The 16586-nt window shown below is 33.6% G+C and overlaps 1 protein-coding gene across 8 annotated transcripts; it reads left to right on the forward strand.

Annotated features, from left to right (window-relative positions):
- Positions 1–79: 79 nt before the first annotated feature.
- On the forward strand, positions 80–16072 carry LOC124302407 (inositol polyphosphate-5-phosphatase A). 8 transcript variants are annotated; one of them, XM_046758573.1, is made up of 13 exons: positions 126–950; positions 2102–2143; positions 3145–3245; positions 3710–3797; positions 3899–3962; positions 4053–4273; positions 4534–4674; positions 4760–4921; positions 5064–5249; positions 5391–5456; positions 5643–5683; positions 6857–6893; positions 14068–14172. In XM_046758573.1, the coding sequence occupies exons 1-11, from the start codon at positions 891–893 to the stop codon at positions 5673–5675; spliced, it is 1164 nt and encodes a 387-aa protein (XP_046614529.1). In that variant the 5' UTR covers positions 126–890; the 3' UTR covers positions 5676–5683; positions 6857–6893; positions 14068–14172. The 8 variants fall into 8 exon arrangements, with proteins under 8 accessions (XP_046614522.1, XP_046614524.1, XP_046614525.1 ...); XM_046758571.1 differs by lacking the exon at positions 5643–5683 and having other exon boundaries at positions 115–950; positions 14068–16072; XM_046758574.1 differs by lacking the exon at positions 6857–6893 and having other exon boundaries at positions 14068–14191.
- The last annotated feature ends 514 nt before the right edge of the window (positions 16073–16586 follow it).

Below are 16586 nucleotides of genomic sequence, written 5' to 3' on the forward strand. Positions count from 1 at the left end.
GTTTTCGGGAACCTATATACACGCACAGACGCAGGCGAGGATTTTTTCGCGGGTGTATGTGCGTCGGTACACACGACGAGAGATTGGAGGGATATATTTACACCACATATCTCTCTCTTTTTTCCCCTTCCTCCCTGCCGTTCGTCAACTCGCCAGTCAGTCACTCTGCAGTCAGTCAGTCCGTCCTCCCGTCAGTCGGTCGCTTGATCGCTTCTAAAACGCAAACTGAAAAACCCGCGTTACCTATTAACAATAAAATGTCTAATTGTAGTACGCGTTCAGATGTTACAGATTATCGGTCTCCGTTGTCCCGCGGATTATATCGCCACGGGGGTTGATTCGATCAGAGTCATCCGATATATTACGAATTTTTTTCACTACGATCAACGTCGTTACGACGACAGCGTCGTCCGACGGAGCGACGGGGTTGCAGCCGCGAGTTTTCTCCACCCCGATCATTGTTCACCGCCCCCCTTCATTTTTTACGACAATTATTTTCACCGTCCTCGTTGTACATTAAAAATACACAGTGCCGTGTCAGTGCTAAATATTCGTAAGGGTTCGTCGCGGGTGTGAGTGGCAATTATTTTTTTGTCACATCTATGTGGTTGTGATGCGTGAATTGCTTCCACCGATTCATCCGGGCGTGGAAACAATAGTAGTAGCAGACGAAATCTGATTGCAAAAGGTGTGCGATAGAAATTGGATCGAGAGAGAAAGAGAGAAAGAAAGAATTGAACTGAAATTATAACGTGTTTAAACAAATCGGCGAAAAGAAAACGGAGGATATAATCATCGGGTATTTCCTTCTTCGTTATCTCCCACATTCACATCGTGTCGTCAATTCTTGGCGGAAAATATCCTAGGCTAGATTTCCAAGAATCATAGAGATGGCAGGTTATGTTCCGGTACTACTAATCACAGCCAACGTCGGCAGTATATTCGAAGAGGTATAGTAGTTAGTTCTTCTTTTTTTGATATCCTGCTTTTTCCAATTCAATTGTTTAGTCGACTAACGCTTTGAAACTGAATCAATTTTTCAGTTTCCTCACTTTTTATTCTACTTCTTTATTCCCTTCATTTGTTTTGATCGGTTATTCACTTCATCCCTTTGTCTATCTGTCTACACTATGATTGAGCAATATCATTTCGTTTCAAACGAGAGCATATTTTTTTCTTTTAAACAATTTAACACAAGGTTACATTGTATCATATGGTTCATACATAGTTTCATTGTTGTTATTCTTCTGCAAACATGTAATACAATTATGTGTGTGTGATATAAATTTTTCTGACACGCATTGTAAATCAATCCAGAAGTTAAGTATTTTTTTTTATCAAAGGCTTTTTTTTCACGTGCACGTATTTTTTTTTCCTTCCCCATACACCGTCTGAGCTTTTGCACTACAGATATCCATGCTTTACATTTTTTTTTCTATTACTACGTTTTTCTGTGTCATGAATGATTACAGGAAAGTTGCAAAAAATTATTATGACTAAGCTGATCCATGCCAGAAAGCAAGCTGAGCAAAAAAAATGACATAAGCATAAATCAATAAACGACTAAATTTAAAAATGGTTCTCCCATATATTATGTACGCATATCAGAGTCAAGCACGTAATTGTTTGTCAATTTGAAAAACGGTATATCATGCTTACACCACTGCTAGTATAAAGTTTCCCAAAACGTCTGTTTAAAGTGGATAAGATATTGTATTCACCTCGGTCGCCAATTTCTCTGTTAATAGACGCATGCATGAAATCTCATACGCATTTGCCACTAAATTCGAAGGCAACCATTTACTAGTTATAATTTTTAATAATCGTCGAAAACACTGCGAACAATTGCGATCTCGGCAGTGGTCAATTTAAATTAATGTCAAATTTTGGATTACATTGATTTAAGTTTGACTCTTGCACTAATTCATAGTTTCCTTGTATTGTTGGAGGCACGAAAAATATTCCTGATACATTAGATTGTTATGAGTGTAAGGCCTGATACGTAATCATCGTTCAATTCGACAATTGTTATCATAGCTCAACCAACAACAACAACGAGAATTGAAAATGTTTGAAATATTGGCTTTGGTTTTGTTTTCAGCCGGGTGTAATGCTCAATGTATGGACGGAAGAATTTTTGGCCGTGAGTATATTTTGACTCCTCAATCAATCTTTTAGGGCTAATAATAATAATTGCACACAGTTTATTGCACAGTTTAGGATTACGTAACATCTATTTGAACTTGAAAAAGGCTTTATCAATCATTGGACCAGCTACCTCTGGTTTCTGGGACTAATACACTCGAACACCTTCTAGTATGATGGTATGAAAAGCCTATTGAAGTATATATCTACCTGAATCATTGAAGCGGTGTGCCTTTTTTCTTTTTTGTCTTACACAAATGAAAGTATTTACTAGGAAGCATGATGAAACGGTCTATTACATTTCAGACAATTTCTTGCATGTAATGATTCAAAATTCTCCACGTTTGCAGAGATCATTTCCGGACTGGAATTATAATGAATCAACTGATTCATAATTATATATTTCTGACGAGTTTTATCACCACTTGGTTTTTTTCTTCCGTTCTTCTTGGAAATTCAAGTGAAACCACTTTTGAGATAACTTTGACAGATGGGAAAAGAACAGATTTTGTCGAGTCACAATGATTTTTCAGAAATACTTATTCCTTGAATCAACATCGATAATACATGAATAAGCGAGTAAAAACAGACAAACAAAGTTTCGTACGTGCGACTGGTTTTTTTTTATAGTTGTTGGAACAAAGAATTTTATTGTCAGTGTTTTATCCGTTTGTCAAAGTTTGAGAAAATTGAATTTTATTACATTTCCTTTGCCACCCGTTAATGATTATAGTCATAAAATAGCGTATGGGATTACGTAATGAACTGAAAACAACCGTACCTAAGAACCTATGAAAGTCAAAGAGTCTCATGCCAGATGAAAGAAATTCTATATTCGCCAGTGTAAAACAGTCAAGATTGTAAGCAAAGATCAATTTCTTAAAAGAACAATCATTGCCATTTATTAAGTATAGATAAAAATCATGTTTTCGATTTCACATCGTATATCGTGCAAATGTCATAGATTGATATACAACAAACTGTATTGTAATTTTATAGACAATAGCAAGATTAGATCCAAAGTTCATAGCGCTTCACTGCCAGGAAGTGGGTGGAAAAAACTACGAGCAGAGTATGAGGCATGTCGAATATTTTGTTAGGTAAGTTATCAGAAGAGTATGAAAATGCTCAATAGAATAGATACAAACAGTTCTACTACTCGGCCTTAAAATCATAGTAGGAATTAAATATACTAAGTTATGTAAATTCTTTCAGGCCACGTTCTAAGGTTTCTTCTAGTATATTCAATGAAGAATTTAAAACTTTGATCCATTTCCGAAACACCAGTTCAAAACTTGTCAAGTTTCACTCATAATTTAAGATAATCGAAATTATCCAGAAGCAATAGCAGCACCGGTTTTTTACTATAATCAGCTAGTCACACTAAATCAAATAAAGAGGGTGAATACAGGGACACGTTGAACCAGATAGCAATGCAGTTATTTCCCCACGTTAACAATGCTGAAGAAGCATATCACTATGAGGAAAAATTTTGATTTACTACATTTATAAATCACAGTGGAACTTTATTCTAATTTTGTTATCTACGCTCTGTATTCATCAGATTGTTGATGTCCTCGGAAGAATTAAGGCTGTTTGACAAAGTGAGGGTTTTTCTGGATGAAGATTTTTCATCCGCCGAACACTTCACTGTAAGTGTATAAATTTTTCCTTGTTTTTAATTCAGGCATGAGCCAAATCGCAACACTTATTCTCTTTGCCACTTATTCTGATACCAGTTTCTTTTTTGTAGGCTTTGGGAAATTTTTATTTTATACATGAATCTTTGAAAGATGTACTATTGTGGGATTTTAAAGGTAATGACTTCGAATTTTAAAATCGCCTAGGGCTTAGTTTAAGTTTCAATTTACCAACAATATGTTGACAAATATTTATCATCATTTTAGAATCAAGTTTTTCACCGGTAAGCGGAAAAGATGTACATTCTGGTAACATTGAGGCGGTCACAACCAAAGAAAAGGCAAAGTTCCCGCAAGATTTTTTTCCAGAATGCAAGTGGTCCAGAAAAGGTTTCCTGAGAACACGATGGAGTATCAACGGGACGGTTTTTGATCTCATAAACATTCACTTGTTTCACGACGCCAGTAATTTTGTGGCGATGGAAACGGTAAACAAATTTATTTTTCTACGCACACATTGAAAATCTTAAAAGTTTTGCAATTCAAATTTATCGAAACAAGAAAGTGAATTAAAGAACACACACCGATAGACATTATTTTCATCACAGTTTCTCCGCTACATCATACATAAAAGATGCTGTTTGCGAATTTAATCCACAGTTCTTTTTTCGTTTCATTGCTTGTTTTATTCACAGATCAACAGTTGTTTGTCGCTATCAATCTTAGCTTGTATTTATAACTTTTACAGTTTCCGTCGGTATACAGTAAAACTCGAAGAAGAGCCTTGGAGCACACCTTGGATCGGTTTCACAACGATCAGTATCCAAACGTTCCTTACTTCTTATTTGGAGATTTTAATTTTAGGACAGACACCGCTGGTGTAATAAAGGTGCGGAAATTAAGTGAAAAGTGTAAAAGTGACGGTTCTCTCCTTGTTTTTCTTTCAATCTATCAGTTTTCAAATTTTATTTCAGAAACTTACAGAAGACACTCAAGAGAGCAAACTGCCAAGTAAAAACAATTTTTCAAAATTACAATTCCATAACAAAGACGACCATTTGATTCTAACCTTGGGCAAAAAAGAGTTCTCGCATTTTGAGCACCAGGATGTGTTCATGAAAAACAGTGGCCAGTGGGTAAGCGTTCTAAACTTATGTCTACTGTGAAAACAAATCTTCCGTACTCTACATCGCCTATCGTTACTTTTTAAAATGTTTACAACATATGTCTTGGTACAAAAAATATCTTAACAAAATTGCTCTGCCTTTGTTTTTACAGCTTCGAGAGTACGACAGAGAATTAGAAGACTTTGAAGGAAGGTTATTAGAATATCCGATTAATTTTTTACCCAGCTATCCATTTGAGGAGAATATCGACGAGGGCAGTAACTACATGCAAACCAGAGTTCCCGCATGGTGCGATCGAGTTCTGCTAAGTCCAACCGCAAAAACACTGGCCCCAGATGTAAGTTTGAAAGAATTTTTATATTTTTTTTTTCACTCTTTGAGCCAAAATACAATTCTTTGCTCTTCAAATCTATATCCCTTGGATTTATCAATTATTCAGTTTTGGTATTTTTCTTACTTTTTTTCTCGCTTATACCAGGCATCCGCATCTGACGCGGTAGAATACGGCATCATTGGTCCAACAACGTGCATGGGTGATCATAAGGTGAGATTATTACTTGTTTCAGTATTGTTTGATTTAAATTTAGCATACAATTATATATATATACAAACATATTATTTATTTTCAATGCTGGGTTATATTTAGCAGCGATAAAATTCTGTCGATATCATAATATTATTATTTATGCTCACTTCTTAATTCTGATTACAATTAATGATTACGGTGCAGCCTGTTTTTCTGGAGTTTCGAATGACTCTCTAAATACTAAGGTACCCACAAACTTCTCTGTCTATTTCCCCCTTCTATTTCCATTCTCACTCAAGTTTGTTTCACTTTATTTTCTTATTTGTCTATCATTTATTGTTCCGTTTTTCTCAATCACACTTTTTTTCCACAATTAAGTATGTTACGTAAACACATTGTAAGTGTATATCATGGGGCTGCCAGTGTGACATTGTACCTGATTTTTCGAATATTCATTCTTATTGTGTCTTGTTATTCGCTCACATTATTTATATGCTTATATATACCTATATATATACATTACTTAATCAATTCCGAATTGCCTTGGTTCTTCAATGTCTATCCGTATTACAGCGATACAGAAAAACTTTTGACAATCGCAAAAGAAATAAAAGATGTAAAAATGAAAACTACATGCACCTGAAATAGCGTAACAAGAAAATCGGGAATCACAAATATCTTCATTCAAAGACATTGAGAATTAGAACGAACTTGCTTGAAATTTAATTTCGTACATTGAAACTCTTGAATTACAAATCGAGATTCATTTCCGAATACCATTGTGATTCAATTTATTTATAGACGTCCCACACTCTCCGAAAAATAGTGATAAGTTCGCGAGATAGATCGTTTGAATGTGGTCGTTTTTTAAGCATTGAATTAATGATCACTGCAAAAAAGATCATTGATCCTATATTCGATCACCAATCGATATCGTATTGAGTGAGTAAACTTATTATATAACTATCAATGTCTCACTATTTCCACCAAATTACATATTTATTATACATCTGATTTACAAGGAAAAATTTCTTCAAATCCCAGGTGATATGTTGACTTATAAAACAGGTTTTTTTAATTAATTACGTTTCTGTAGTTTGGTAAAAAGATATGAGACTTTCTTAGTCATCATTTCCACAAACTGCATAGTTTTTGTAATTTTTTTATTCTCAACAGAAAATAAAAAAATTACACCTAAAACTGTTATTCTTTTAACTAAAGTAAGATGTAAAAAGAAAACCTAGATTTTCATCACTAATATTACACTTTTATTACGTATTACAATAAATATTGGAGAGGTTGACAAAGGAAAGTGCCATGAATCAATAATTACCGACAAATCGATGCGTGTAGCTGGACATTAAACATTGCATTATTTTTTATTAATTTTTTTTGTGTTTTTGATTTCAAATTTCCAGCCTGTCTACCTGAGAATTGTTCTACTATCAGAAGCAGGTACAGTAAACTGTTGCGAATTGGCTAACGCTCCGCAGTATTGCTTCAAAGTACCCGACAGCTACGTCGATAGATTGTCTATGTTGCCTGATTGTCGTAGTTACAACCTTGATAGTAAACAATCACATATCGACAATTCGTCGTCTAACCTTTTGCACGCTGCACCCATTAAGCATGATCCGTACACGCCGGACAGCATGGATAGTCCTAGTCCTTGTGCGCTAGTTGTTCCTGGTGAAGCATTGCCAGACCTCGAATCGCTTGACGATTACGACACGGAAATTGGCTACGATCAGTCTGCGCCGCGATTTTCGACCGCATCTAAGAGGCTGGACACTGCAGTGTCGCCGGCGCTGCTGAAATCCAAGCTTGAGCTTATTGTGCAGAGCAAAACACAACAGCGGAATTGTAACTTCCGAAAAAATGTCGTCCGGATGAAGAAGATTGAGAAAAGTCCCAGCGATTGTGATCTGTACTACGCGTCAACTGATGATAAATCAAAAAGTGAAAAACGAAGGGAAGATGAAGAGGATGATAGTGAAATTGGAACCAGAACGAGTCGGAGCAATAGCGACGTCTCCTGGCAGAGATCTCAATTGTTGACGAGGGCTTGGGTGCAGGGTAAAGGGCATCAAGCTTATGACAATTTTCGGTCAGATCTTGATAATCGCAAGTCATTATCTAGCTTGAAATCATTAGATATGAAGTATTACGAGGGAGGTACGGATATGGTGATACCGAAAATAGCTATCATAAACGCTAGCAATTTCGAGTCGAACGCAAGTTCGGTACATATTAACGACGACAGACACAGTGCGTATTCTGAAGCCAGGCTTAGCACTTATTCAGATAATAGGACAAAAACAATTAGCGGGGAAGCTTCTAGCTTGGAGAAATCCGATGAGATATGCAGTAGGATTTACGATGAAAGTGATTACGACGGAAGAACAAGATTTTGTGATAACGTCAAAGAAGTTTTCAACGAAAGAAATCATTCAGTCGAGGATTCCAGTATTAACAATGATAGGGATAGGAAGAGATTAAGTGAATTAGACATTGATAGTTTAACCGATGACATGATACTGAAACCGGAAGACAGATCGTACAAAGATACAAAATCGATAAGTAGAGATAACAATAATAAATATGTATCCAAAGATAAAAAAGATGAGACTTTTATTACCGATAAAAAGTTATCGACCGACGTTGACTCGTCCAAAGCTAAACGGTACGAGAAAAATGGAGCGTCATCCGAAGAGGAAAAACTTCTCGTTACGACAGCGGAAAAATGTAACGTAGAAGAAAAATACGTGGTCGTAGATAATTTACATAGTAGCAGTAGTGGTAGTAGTACTAAAGCCAGTGTAATACCAAACATATACGAATCGGACACAGGCAACACTGCCAATGCGATAAATGATAGTTTAAATACGTACGGTTCGATTAACGCGGGATTGCCTAACGAAACTGAGACCGCTTGCAAATCGGAGACCCGTAACGAAGTTTTGGCATCGTTAAATACAACACGAAGTAACTCGACCCAGAGTCAAGACGGTAATATAAGGCTGGGTATAACGGCGCGGAAAGTCACCGAGAAATGTAAAAATGATATTGTCAGAGAGAAGGGCAAATGCAGGAGATGTTGCTGCGTCTTATCCTGAAGTATACTTTAGCAGTTATTGCGCTAGAATAAAGTGTATTGATATTTTTATGGCAACAAGATTGGCCTTCTACCGATGCTAAATATGATTCGGGTTATTTTTGTTTCGTGAAAATAGTTACCCAAAGTCATTCGACGAGATAATATTGCGAAAGCGAATAATGTTCCTTTCTTATTGCGAAGGTAAAAACGTGCCGAGTTTGTGCAAAACAGTCATAAAATGTTGAAAATTTATTATATCGTCGGGCTAGTTTTATAGCCTGAAACAAAGTTAGGAAATGTATCGGAGAATTTAAGACTAACTTCTTGTAGTCATCCGGTGGATAAGACATACGTATATGAATTTGCATATGATAATTATAATGCATAATTTTTTAGTGATTCTTGAAAAATATTGAATATTGTTGATTGTGTAATTACTTTTTTTCTTCAATTGTAATTAAAGGCCTCTTAATTAGAATTCTTGTTTTCGAAAGGCAATTAATCTTGGAAGGTTTTGCTTACGATAACAGGGTGTATACGCACCGGGAAAAAACCGGGAATGTTTCCTATCCGGCAAGAAATCGGGGGAAAAACACGGGAATTATCTGGTACTTCGGGATAATGAGACAAATTTTGCAGAAATAGTGTATAATTCATTTTGTTTGGGGGAACATTTTTTGTGATTCTGCCTGGTTGCTGGTGTATAATAATAACACATGTGTAATGGTATAAGGACGTGTCCACCAAAACCGGAAATTTGGTCGTAAAAGGGTGTATGATTTTTTCATTTCGTGGCATTCGGTGTCAAAGCACTCGAAACGCATATCTATACTAAAACTGTGCGTAAAAATGAATGAAGGCTTTTCAGCACCAAAATATATTTTTATTTATCACCTTTGTAAATGATATAAGGTCACATTCGCCTTCGTAACACAAAGATTTATGAATTTCGGGAAGAAGGTTTAAAATTTTTTATTTTGTTACAAAATATCGGACGTAACGGTACAAGTTCGTATGTGGGCACGTGTGATCTAACAGCATTAGAGAACGTGATTATTTTTCATAAAGTGTGTGATGAAAGGATATAACCGACAGTACTTACGTCCTTTTACCATTAATTCATCCATTTTTCGATTTCGACGTTTTTGAATGTACTCTCATTTTTTCCACGTAAATACAAAAGGGAATATAATAATACATCTTTTTACCTTTCCGCGTGGTAAAAGGTCGTATAATAGCGCATAGGTTCTTATACCATTAGACACGCGATGTACCTGATGCCAAATAAAGGTTTCAATATATTTTAGATATTCAAATTATTAATGTACCCTGAAATCCTTAACACGGTGACGAAAAGCTCTCATAGACATTGCTGCGCTCTCAGATTTCATTGATAGAATTTCATATTTCGCAAGTCATAAACAACATTCACGAAGACTAAAGTGCGGTGTTATAAAAATATATGAAAGATTTGTTATTTCTTCGATATGCAAAATAACACGAATATGCAAAGTAATACCGGTAATATATGTCAAGGCACCCGGGAAAAAAAAATATTTTTCATCGAGAAATTCGGGAAAAACCTGGATTTTTTTTCCGGTTTCCGTATACACCTTGGATAAGTAGTTTAAAATATGAATAAGCAGAGAGTGCGGTTAAAAGCACATGAAAAGAAAATTAATATACGTTAGCTTCAAAGTCACAATGCTGTATAAATTTGTAAAAATACTTTTGCGACTGATCGGGTTAATTATAACTCAGTAATTCATTATCGCTCTATATTTACGAATTTGTTATATTCAATTTTATAGTTTTAATTTATATTTTGTTCTCATATACACACTACTTTTAACAGAGTATAAGTGCCTGTGTTTGCAATGTACGTATGTTTGTTCAGGACTAAATTCAACGTTACAATTGTGTTTTGAACAATTCTTGCAATTTCTCTTTTACAAAATGTAAATACAAAGTTGGGTAAAATTCGTCCCCACATCCAGTGAAAATTGTAAATCAGAAAATGCATGTTCAAATTTATTTGAGAGTGAAAATTTAAATTCAAGACAATACCATTTTAATATTATTATCGAGTCCTGAAAAAAAGTACTTATCGTATGTGTAAATGTTAAGTAACGGATCAGTTACTTATAGATAACTAGGGTTGTCGTAATTACTTTGCATATAAGAATGGATGAAATTTGACCACCTTTCAAATCAAAGTATTCATAACATTTTCTTAATTTTACTCCGACATTGAGTCTTACATCACTTGTATTTTTTAAATAAACTGACATGCGTAACATTTTTCCTTACGAGTGCATCTCACGTGTTGCGGGAATTTAGTATATAGTGTGTGACACGTTTTTAATTTAATTAACGCTGTCACGCACAACTAGAACTCTGCTCAAGCTCGAATCTTTAAATCGACCGATCGATCGTATCGATGTGAATTACAAACTCTTATGTAAATATGACCCTAGTTAGATATACGAAACTGTCAAAGATGTGTGCAATATTCTGCTTTGAAATCAAAAATATAAATATACACTGGGTAAGCTTCAGTCAAATGAGAAAAAAAAATCACAGTTATGTAATTGTCTTTTTATTTTTATTTATTGAAATCACACGCAGATAGAATATAGGTATAGAGATGTTTAGTGATTCTTATTAATCAAAATTTGTTTGCACGTGAGCATGTAATACATTTATTTAAAAATCTACAATAATTAGATCTGCATTTATGTACAATTCATTATTTTGAACGCCGTGATTCGTTCCTTGGTTCACAAAGCGTTGTATCTACTGTACATACAGGATGTGAACGATACATACATATATTTATACACATATGTATCATATTACCTGTAGCAATTAAATCGACGAACGAATGCCCGTTGAACGTTTTCTGCGTTCATTTTTATTGTACCTAATGTATAATGTGCAAAGAAAAAGAGATAATAATAATAATTATTCCGCGCAGGCCTTGAGAGAGTATCCGCGCATTTAAATTAAACTGCCAAAGTTCGCATTATATACGATAATTAAACGTCTATTATATATACGTATATATCAGATATTCGTACTGAGAAAAAAAAAGATTAAATGTAAAAAGGAACATAAAATTTTATTTTATTTATACCAAGTCATTGCGTATATCACACTGTGTATATTTACACGTACAAGTATAAGTCCTTCGTTTCGAGTCATTTGATGTTTATGTGAAAAGAATTGTACGGACGGGAATTCCATATAATCAAATTATATAACTAACGAATAATAACTTTTACAAACAAACAAAAAATAAAAATAAAAAATGTAAAAATACTCGCTTAGATAACTTTATTATATCGTAATAATTATACATCCACAACTAACAATATTATAAATCGTTAACTGTTTTGACGCCAAATTATATATATTATTATATACGCGGTATACACTCAGTTAGAATTTTACTCATATTTGATAGTGTATAAACGTATAACTTCGTAATAGATATAAAATATGATAGGCCATAATAACGATTATTAACATTTTTTATTTTATTTATTTTCTTCCGAAATTTATTCTCGGAGCAGAATCCATCGGATTTGCTGAAGAAAAATTATACTCTTCTCCAATTCTGTTGTGAAAAAAAAATTTCTGAACCCCTTTCGCCGTTCTTCCTTAATGTTCCTTCTACTTCGCAAATGCAATTTCTCGGGTTGAAAGCTCCATCTGTGCGTGGAATAAAAAGTTCAGTCATAAAACATGTTCAGAAACAAGTCCGGTAGTCGTGATAATTTCTCGGCGTCTCTACGCGAATGAACCGGTATAATTGTATGAAATAGGTTAACGAATAGACAAGGAAGTACTGATTTTGTTAAGTATTACTTATAGTTCATATGACTGTATATACTTTCAATGTTTATTCTGACGCATGAATGTATGCCTATATCGGTATGTGTATCAAATCTCGTACTAGAATATTGACAATGAATATTTTTACTATCAAAGTTGAAGGGACCAAGGCTATAGTGTACTATAAATATCCGTTCCGATACTGCCTTTAGAGGAAATTGATAAAAATTCGTTCCGTACATTCGGCTGTAGGTTTGTTGCTTATTGTGGATTTTTACTGACGATGTTATACAATATAATGCTTATTCTCAATGAGTACAGAACTCGTCGTCTTAACGATGACGAATTATTTCCTTGCAACAATAATTCTACTGTAACGATTACGCGTTATGTGCGTGAAAAATTATCGGACGACAGAGATCCTGAGCAAATATTTTTAATTGTTATATTGATGATAGAAAAATCTACGCAGATATGTTATATATATATATGTTTATATTAAAACGTAAACGGAGAAAAAAGAAAGAAGGAAAGTCATATATCTAAAATTAATATACCAAACATGAAAAATCTTACTGTAGTAAAATGAATTTTCATTTCACCACGTTCGTTGTATTATACAATAATTATTGAGAAAAAACAGCGTTACGCTTTATTTATAATCACATTATTTGTACGGCAACGATATATATTGTATAATGTGTATGATTAGCGGTAATAAATAATCGCACTTAGTCATTACGGTATACAGCTAGTAAATATGAAAACTGCTTGCAAGAGTAAATTTGTATATATAATTTATCGATTACTTTCAATTATTATTGTTGTTGTTGTTGTTATTATTATTACTATTATTATTATTATCATCGTTATTATTATTATTATTTCCTCTTTCTTTATTGTAAATATAAAGAATTATTTTTTATAGTTGTCAAAGACGCTGCATTATTTATTTGCACCTTAGTGTTTCGTCAACAATAATCACACTTTATGTTTTATTTCCACGAACATATGCCAGGAGTATTCGATGAAACTGGCCGTCAGTTTCACCAATTATTTCTTGTATGTATTCAACCGCAATTTCAATTGGCTTTTTAACTTGATTGTTTCATTCAGTAAAGGTCTATATATTGTTGTTTTCGTGCGTTTTTTCTTTTCTCCATACCAATTAACTTATTAATTATTATTTATTTTCTTACGTTTTATTCGCTAACAAATACTGCGGTTTTTATTTTTATTCTTCGTGTTTGATTGTTTTCTGTCAGAATTTACTTGTATCGAAAGGTAATTATTACTCTTATTATTATTTTTATTATAGTTATAATCATTATTATTTATTACTGCTCGTCATTTTCTATTTGTAGAATTTCATTTTGCATTATATAGATGTGTAAATGATATTATTAATTATTGTATTGTACGTATTCTGCAATTATTCATTCATGTTATCACTTTGTAAATTTTTGTGAAATTTCCATCTGATTGCTATCGTTGAGAATGAAAAATTATGGAATTACTAAATTTAGAATTGAATTGTTTGATTGAAATTTGAACAAAAGCAAAATTAACTGTACATTTAATAAGAATACGCTGCAATAGTTTTACTGTGTCGAAATTGAATTCTTTCTTACCATCGTATGTATATTATATATATATATATATATATATATATTAACAAAATTGTTCTTCCTGCAGATGGTTCACGAGTTGAAAATCACGTGGCAGAAAAGCTAAGGTCAAGACCGGCGAGCATAACAAGTCCGCAAGAAATTTGCAACAGCAATGGTACGGCAACTATAACGCGATACATACACATAAAGCACGCAGATTCACCGGTAAAAATATTTAGGGAAACAACCGTCTGATAAAAATACATAAATTATGTATAGTCGTACGATATTATATGATATGATATACGTACAAAATACGTAGCTGTAATAACTTTAAAATAGTATTAGATTGCGTTGTGCACATACGTTGGTATCCGTATATTATTCTTAATTATACGTATCCACATAAACAAATTTATCGATGTTCCTGAGTATGGATGCATATAAATTTTTACCTATACACATATAATAACTATGTGTACGTAGATTTGAAATCAAAATAATCTCACACCAAATATCGAGTATAGCCATCGACCGTTTGACCCCTTGATTTTTGATCGGTATATTTGTATTATTCACTAATAGATATTATGGTATGATACGTGATAGAATTTTTAAAGTCATTCATCAATGCTTATTGTTTATCGGAGCAGATAAATAAACAAATGTGTGCAGTCTCAGCGAATTATCCAGAGTTATTTTGAGCTTGATTGGATAATTGCAAAACTAGCTGAATTATGATTTCCCATTATTGTTAGATGAAGGCCTAAGAACTGGGGAATCAGATTGCACTGTTGTCCTTCTGAAGAAAATAACCAAGGACAGTTAAATTACCTAAGAACCCGGGGATTAGAACGAGGCAAAAGAAATGAATGAATGGCTGAAAACCAACACTAATAACCCTGTATTTATTCAGTAGGTGAATAGATAAAAACAAAATAAGAACTCAAAAACCGGCCAAATTTCTAGTGTCTGAAAGTGGTAGCATATACCTGTTTGAATTATATAAGTTTCGCATATACATATAAATATATGTGTCTGTGTGTTTGATAAAAGTTATATACATAAATATGGAATGACGAATGAATCATTCAAATACGTATATCCATAGATGTTTGATGGGTATATAATTTTATAGATGAGAACAGATTGACTCACCTGTAAACTTTGAAATAATCTACATTTTATATACGTCTATAATACAACCATCCTGTACTTAATTTTTCAGCGATTGAAATATAATAAGTAATTTTGTAAATCTATACTAATTTAGTTCTAACCATTCCATTATATATCAAATACCGAGTATTGAAATAATGAATAAATATGAATGAAAATGAAATTTGAAAACTATGGGTAAAATCAAATAAAATTAACACAGAAATTGAAAGATCGCGTTATACTGACAGAGTTTGTAGGCAGAAACGCGAGTACGTATCTTTCACACATGACATATTTACAGACTTTAACTCCAGCGATACTTTTGAATCATTCCTTGCCGTCTATAACTTGTAGTAAATATTTTACTAATAAGTCTCGATAATTTAGGGTTATTGTAAAATGATTTATTTTGAACATAAGAAGAATAATGTAATTACACATTACGCATTACACACTACACAGATATACACGTACTGTACCTAAATGTAGACATAAATATATATACATATAAACTATGAATACCATTATACTTAAGTAAGATTTGAAAATATACATACTTGAGAAGAGTCAATGGAAAATAAAAGAATCAAGATCAGTTTTAAACATTCGTATTACGGATAAAAACAACTTGAACGTCCAATCCCAACAGCTTTTTCTACCGTACGTTGCGATCCATTCGTTATCATATTTCTTCGTCGTAGGTTCGATTTGAAAAAGTGTTCACTGACGAAATGGACCCCGGAGAATTCTAAAAACTACTACGACCACTACGTATGGTCAAAAGCTGCGGCGATAGCAATATTTACATTTCTTAACAATGATTTGGCTAACTATAAGATCATGCCTCCTAAATATAAGTCATCATGCTCATTGATAAAGCTGGGAAACCTATTATAAAAGTATGAATAAAGTATACATATGATACAGAGGAATCATCTTATTATTAGTCTTTATTAACGCCCACAGCAATCTTAGACGACTTAAAAATTAAATTTGTCATCTATAACTCTTTGGTCTACTGCTCCTACCAACTTCGAGCTACATACAATCGATTCCTCTCGCAAAATGACGTCAAAATAGTACATCAAATAATTAATTCCAGCACTTTTGCAAATCGTATAAATTTTCTCCAAAAATCCAAAGCTTTTAGCATTACTTTTTTCTTCATTTTCGGAGCCGGAAATTTTTCGTTCAAGATTCTATTTGTATGACCCTTTCCCGACCAATTGGATCCCCAGGAACTCGGAAAACGTAGCGAAAACAGCGTGGGACCAACAGGAGCGAAATTACGGAGGAAAAAGCACCTGCTGAAAAATGTCGAAATCACAGGTTCTGGATTTTTGGCTGTAACTTTTTATCCGCTGCTCGCAGCGTATCAGGACTGCGCTTAATTAATCGATTTGTCTCGCAAAATTGCGTCCGAATAGTGGCAGAAAAAATTTA

Source organism: Neodiprion virginianus, chromosome 4 (assembly GCF_021901495.1).
Source record: "Neodiprion virginianus isolate iyNeoVirg1 chromosome 4, iyNeoVirg1.1, whole genome shotgun sequence".
NCBI classification, from domain to species: domain Eukaryota; kingdom Metazoa; phylum Arthropoda; class Insecta; order Hymenoptera; family Diprionidae; genus Neodiprion; species Neodiprion virginianus.

Bases quoted from the DNA above. Each gene is read 5' to 3' on its own strand.
- LOC124302407 (XM_046758566.1), top strand. From the start codon at position 891: ATGGCAGGTTATGTTCCGGTACTACTAATCACAGCCAACGTCGGCAGT. The intron at 3,246-3,709 runs GTAAGTTATCAG...TGTATTCATCAG, and splicing joins CATGTCGAATATTTTGTTAG to ATTGTTGATGTCCTCGGAAG. The intron at 3,963-4,052 runs GTAATGACTTCG...TCATCATTTTAG, and splicing joins ACTATTGTGGGATTTTAAAG to AATCAAGTTTTTCACCGGTA.